The sequence below is a fragment of the Triticum dicoccoides genome, chromosome 1A (genome assembly GCF_002162155.2).
Source record: "Triticum dicoccoides isolate Atlit2015 ecotype Zavitan chromosome 1A, WEW_v2.0, whole genome shotgun sequence".
NCBI lineage: Eukaryota > Viridiplantae > Streptophyta > Magnoliopsida > Poales > Poaceae > Triticum > Triticum dicoccoides.
In genome coordinates, this window is record NC_041380.1 from 440,568,175 (window position 1) to 440,574,010 (window position 5,836).

Genomic DNA, 5,836 nt, shown 5'->3' on the forward strand with positions numbered 1-5,836 from the left:
ACCAATGAATTTGAAGTCTGGAAGAAAAAGGAAACACGGTATATATCTCACCATAACCGAGAGCTTCTCCATAACGGCGGCATATCAGGCTCTTTCTGGTGGCCGCCCTGAACTGCACGTCGGATGACGACGGCGGCGTTTGGAGTTATGATGACCGTGATGGACTACAGACCATCTTGGGTGACATGAGGAGAAGGTGCGCCCGCGGCCAGAAGCAAACAAGGAAGTCGACGGCCGTGCCTCAGCATCGCCGACCCGCGATGCGTCGGAACCACGACCTCATCTTCCACTATCGGCGATTAGGCCAGCGCCCCCGTTGTCTGCTCCTCCCTCTCTCTCCCACCTCTCTCTTTCTCTCTCCCTCTCTTCCACGACGGGCGCAAGGGACGGGAGACACGCCTCACCTAGATCCGCGCGCGGCAGCGGATGGAGAGGAGGCGGGGTGACGAGCACAGCCGGCGGCGGCGGCAACTTTTCATGGAGAGAGATGGGATCGGGAGCGACTTGGGGAGAGAGGAGAAACGGAGGCGTGTGTGTGCGTGTGTAGCGACAGTTTTCTCTCTCTCTGTTCGGTCGTGGATGGGGCCACGTTGTACCGATCATCCGCGGGGTGGGCTGCTTTTCTTACGCACGCGTGGAAGGGAGATCCGATCGTACGTGGGAAACAGTAGGTCGAACCATCACGACGTTCGATTCTGCTTTAATAGTAGAGATGTCGTCGAGAGGGCGACAAGCGGACTACGTGTCCTGAAAGAGGGGATGCACCCAAAAAAACGCGGAGGCCTAGGAAGTGCAAGAATTGCGGCATGGAAGGACATCGTCGGACCACTTGCACTAGGCGGATGGGTGTTGTTGAAACATGAAAACTGAATTTTGATAATTTGTAGTTCCGAGGATTTTCCGGTGTGTTTTTGTGAGCTTTGATCGAGGCTTGTTCCTCAGTTTGGAGAGGCACGTCACAGACTGTAAACATAGGTTTGTTTCTTAATAATTTGTGACATGCATTTGGCAGACTGTAACATAAGTGTCAAATTAAAATATTTGCTAGGACATGTTCGATGTGCCATTTTTTTATCTGAACAAATTGCAGTTTGCTGAAACTCAGTTTGGTCTCCTTTTCAGCAAGAGGTGATTGCCGGGGCAATGAAAAAATAACTATGTGCATTTAAAATGGGGATTCTCACTGAATTTGGAGGGCTAGAGCAATGGTCACCGTTTGGAGACCGGTGGAGTGGATGGCTCAGCCTGGCTCTGAAAACACGCTGATCCATCAGCCTGCTGCATGTTCCGCCTCGCTACTGTAACGCGCCGTTGCAATGATTACGCTACAGCGGTTCAGTGGGAAAATGAGAATACGACAGTGAAATACACTGGGTGGCACGGATCCACATGTGAATCGGTGGTGTAGATTTCAGGATCATGTGAGCTCGGGCTCAGAAACTGATTTTCGAACAACAATGTCTATCTTTCATATAAAAAGAAGGATTTACATGCAACCCTAATCCTTTTGTACAATTGTTCTCAAATTACAACTGCATACAAATAGCTGTAAGCCTGGAGAAAAGAAAACACCACCCATTTTCTAACTGCCGGTAGTTACATGACTGAACATCGACAGATTAACTGATTGTTCTAGCCTAAGTTGATACAGCACAACTCAAAATCTTGATACATGGGCTGCTAAGCATCTACAGACGAGAAATCTTCGCCGTCGCCCCAACCAGAAAAAATGTATGCATGTCGAATGTTGACCTTGATAGGGATGCTAGGCATGGATGGACACTAATACCTTCGATAGCCCCAAGGTTCTGGGCTATGGCACCATGTTGAATTAGGGTGCAAAATGTGGTGGCTGAGGCTTCTGCGAGAACCTAGGACCTGACCTCATACCTTCCAGCCTGAGTTTGGGCTCGAAAACCTTTGTATGGTGCGCTTGGTGTATTTTTCACGTCCAGTTTATCAATTTGAAGCCCAGACAGCGCAGCCCCCATAATCCTGAATTTCACCTGAAATATTGGAAATGCATGCAGATGAGCGAGTCCTTCCTCGAGACGTAGATTTCCAGAGAGGGATGGTGCTTTGTCTTTCGGAATATGCCCAATTGTCCACACACAGGTCTGCATAAATAAACAAATGCTATTATTAGACAGACATTTCAACGTATATAGAGTGCTCGAGTGTAGAAAACATTATATTTATTCAGTAAAAATCAATTAGTATATGATTGATTCACCAGCGCACCATAACGTTTTTTAGTTCCTAGCTTCCTTAAGAAGGGAGCTAGGTCATAGGTTCACGTGTGACAACGAAAAAACCAGTATCAATCGAAGTTATAGAACTTTGGTGGTAAGCAATGTACTGACCTGATCAGCAAGGATGTCGACTGTGCCGTGGTTTGCCGTCAAATCAGCAGAAGCAATAAGGGGAGGCAACTGAAACTGCACTATTATAGAATCAATAGGTTTCCCAGGATCATTCCGAATCCCCACCATCACATGAACACGGCAATTCCCAGAATCAGATGATAATTGTGGTTTCACGTAAATTGGTGTGGTCTTCAATTTCTTAACCCTGATTATTTGCAATCAAACGATGAGAATATATAACAGGCAACCCAAGATAGCAAAAACATAGAAGAACCCATTGACAGTGGATATTTATGCACCTATAACTCATAAGCTTGAACTGCCCATCAGGAGGAACAAATGATAGGATCTGATTGGCTTCCCAGGGTCTAAATCGGACACAAGGGTGGAACCTCACATCATTGATAATTGTAGGATTTGCAAATGACAATGTCAACTCTGGTAACCCTGGAAGACTTGAATTCACTTCAATTTCACCACATGCCTCACATTTCACTAGAACCCCTTCCCTGCAAATCCGGTCAACCAATAAAGATGTCAACAGCGGAAAATTTATTTCAGAGTCATGGAAGCCAAAAGACAACAAAGTGAGGTAGATGGATCTACTCCTCACAAAGAAGAAGAAAACATATATGTCCTTCTACACTGCTAACCACCACTTTACCTACTCGATTAAATCTTCGAGCTTAAATTGTGTTTAATATTTAGTGAGACATATATTAGCTAATGGTGGATTTCAAACACAACATTCAGTAGTCGGTACTTCCGATATACTAAAGTCCAGTTTTAGTTTCCTGCAGATAGTTTAACAAAGTGTTACTGTAAGCCAAAGCCACAAATTTGATAATAACTTCTATTTACTTATAGAAAACTAAAATGTGTGAACATAATACTTGTTCACACATGATCAAGGGATCTAAAAGCCAAATTTATAGATGTGAGGAAATTTACTATATCTAGAGCATCTAAAAGGAAAAAGGTCAGAATACCTGTTCACACATGCATCTAGTTCCTCAACTATGTTAACATAGACTTCATTGCTTGCATCCTTGACAATTGTTGTTCTCCAAGGTACAAAAGAAGCAGTTGCATCTGGAAGTTTGCTACCGATAGTAGAACTCTTACCAGTCATAACATTCAACATTTTGCTGACCATATTTGGTTGGGCAACCAACTCTTTCAAGATGTTTGGCTCAGTAGTTAGTGGAAAGCCATTGTCCATCATTTCATCTAGAATCTGGATTAATGTAAGAATATAAACCTATATAAAAATCACATATTCGGTTTTACCAATCATGGATTAAACTTGATGATCGTTATTAAAAGTTCGAATGCAACACACATTCTGGTTTGATGTTGCTTTGACAGAATGAACTTAACAGTGGACTAGCATATGCATTGCCTTCATCAATCGATGGAAACAGAGTACTTGGATAGAAGCACCTAATTTTTAAGAAGTAAATAGGTAGCCTTATGTATTGAAATTTCATGAGCTTTCTACCTCTCTATAATGTGACAGGGGTAAGAAAATATACCTGATAAACAATTACGAAGTTGTCTTTGATTGTGTCTTCATTTATATCTCCAAGGTAATCTGTCAAGACATCAGCCACGCGAGAGAGAAACTGGATACAATGGAATCATATGAGCACACCCGTATGAAAGGGAACGGAAGCTAAAATTTGTAGACAATCAGGCTATCTGCTATTTCAGGGATAGATAACTTTGGGAAGTAACTTCAATATTGACCATTTCAGGCAGGGAAAGACTTGTGGATAACAATAACATTTCTTAGCTACAACCTGCAAATCCTTACTGAAAATGCATTCAACATCCCAGAGTACTTAATGTCTTGCTGTTTAATATAACATTATATGTCTTAAAAAAAGTGCACATGGGAGCCAACTTGCAACAGATCTATGTTCAGACATATCTTAAACATAACTACTGCACAGAATGGAGTGCCTGATTCAAGTTGGAGAAAACCAAAATCATATAGGTGATAAAGTACAACTCTTGGATCAGAATGAGCAGGTTTAACACATTTCCACTAGTATTTTTCAGCATGAGAACTAGCATATGTAATGTAGATGATTATATTAGTTTCCTTGCAAAACAGATACCATGATGAAGTATCATCTATCAGGCTATTTATTTAATTTTACATTTACACAGGCTTTTGGAATGTCAATAGCAAGTTCTAGAAATATTAGCTATTTCATACATATCATGTATTGGACTATTGATAAACCGGCAAGCTTAATTGTGGCTGTGATTTTGGATGCCACATACTCTTCAGAAAAAGTGTAACATCATATCAAAGCATACACCATGCATGGCAGGAAACAGGGAGCAATCCCAACCCCAATTAAAAACTGATCAGATTGAGTAGCTTTTTCTTAGGCAACTATGTTACACTATGTCTTCTAGGCAAGCAAACGGTACCGAATTAAAGACAAAAGTGTGTAAGGGTATGAAGCACAGACCTCGATAGCCATCAAGGGGGGCATCTCCACTTGGGTGCACGCCAAGAACGTCACCCCACTGCGATATACTTGAAACAAGTAGTGTGTTGGGGACACCACAACCTGCAAGACCTTCCAGGGTCCAAGAAACATAATAAGTGGCGGTCCAATGAAGAAATAGGCATGAGCTCAACACTACAACAGCTCAAAATTCACTAGTTTATGCTAGATTTCTCTACAATAGCAGCAGCAATGGCACAAGATGCTGAAACCTTGGGCTAGCCCAGGAGTCCCCAGAATATAATTCAGCAAGCCATACACAACAAGGGCGTCGGGAATCAAGAACTACTAGGAGCTTCCCAAGAAGTGCTGAACAAAAGGTGGGAAGTGCAGGAGCATAGGCTGTACTTATTACCTTGGACGGGTCGCCGGCGGCGTGGGCGAGAACGTACTCCCAGTACCAGCCGCAGATGGCGCGGTCCACGCGGTGCGCCGTCATCTGCTTCTCCACCATCACCTCCCTGCCGATCCCGGAAGCCCAGCCCAACGAATCGCATCAAATTCATTTCGGATCAGTCCAAGGGTCGGAGGGATCCGGCCGGAAAAGGCGTGGGGCAACGGAAATCGGAGGGCTGCGGCGCTGAGATTACCCGGAATCGGAGAGGAGGAAGACGCACTGCAGCATTCCGCTGTCCTTCGCGGCTGGGCGCGGCGGGGTGGTGTGAGGATCTTAGGAGCGACCAGCGGAAGACGCCGTGCCGGAGAAGCAGGAGTAGCAGAACGAGGCGAACCTGGAGTCGTGACTTGGCTGAAGCTTATTACAGTACTAGGGGCTGTTTATGCGAAATTGCCACCGATTTATTCCCTTGAAATGAAAATATCCACCTAACCCGATCCAATGAAAATATCCACCACGAAAACTTAACAATTTATAAGCTATGCTTAGTTACAAAATGTTTTAAACTCATACTGACCAAAGTGCAGGAAAATCTTCTTTTTACGGGG

The 5,836-nt window shown here is 43.9% G+C and overlaps 1 protein-coding gene across 2 annotated transcripts; it reads right to left on the reverse strand.

Moving 5' to 3' along the window:
- Positions 1-1,444: 1,444 nt before the first annotated feature.
- LOC119277632 (AP-3 complex subunit mu-like) lies at positions 1,445-5,633 on the reverse strand. 2 transcript variants are annotated; one of them, XM_037558924.1, is made up of 8 exons: positions 5,482-5,633; positions 5,247-5,352; positions 4,853-4,963; positions 3,902-3,991; positions 3,356-3,603; positions 2,666-2,875; positions 2,364-2,571; positions 1,445-2,117 (listed from the first exon to the last, which is right to left on the reverse strand). In XM_037558924.1, the coding sequence occupies exons 1-8, from the start codon at positions 5,514-5,516 to the stop codon at positions 1,872-1,874; spliced, it is 1,254 nt and encodes a 417-aa protein (XP_037414821.1). In that variant the 5' UTR covers positions 5,517-5,633; the 3' UTR covers positions 1,445-1,871. The 2 variants fall into 2 exon arrangements, with proteins under 2 accessions (XP_037414821.1, XP_037414813.1); XM_037558916.1 differs by having other exon boundaries at positions 3,356-3,627.
- Between the last annotated feature and the right edge of the window lie 203 nt (positions 5,634-5,836).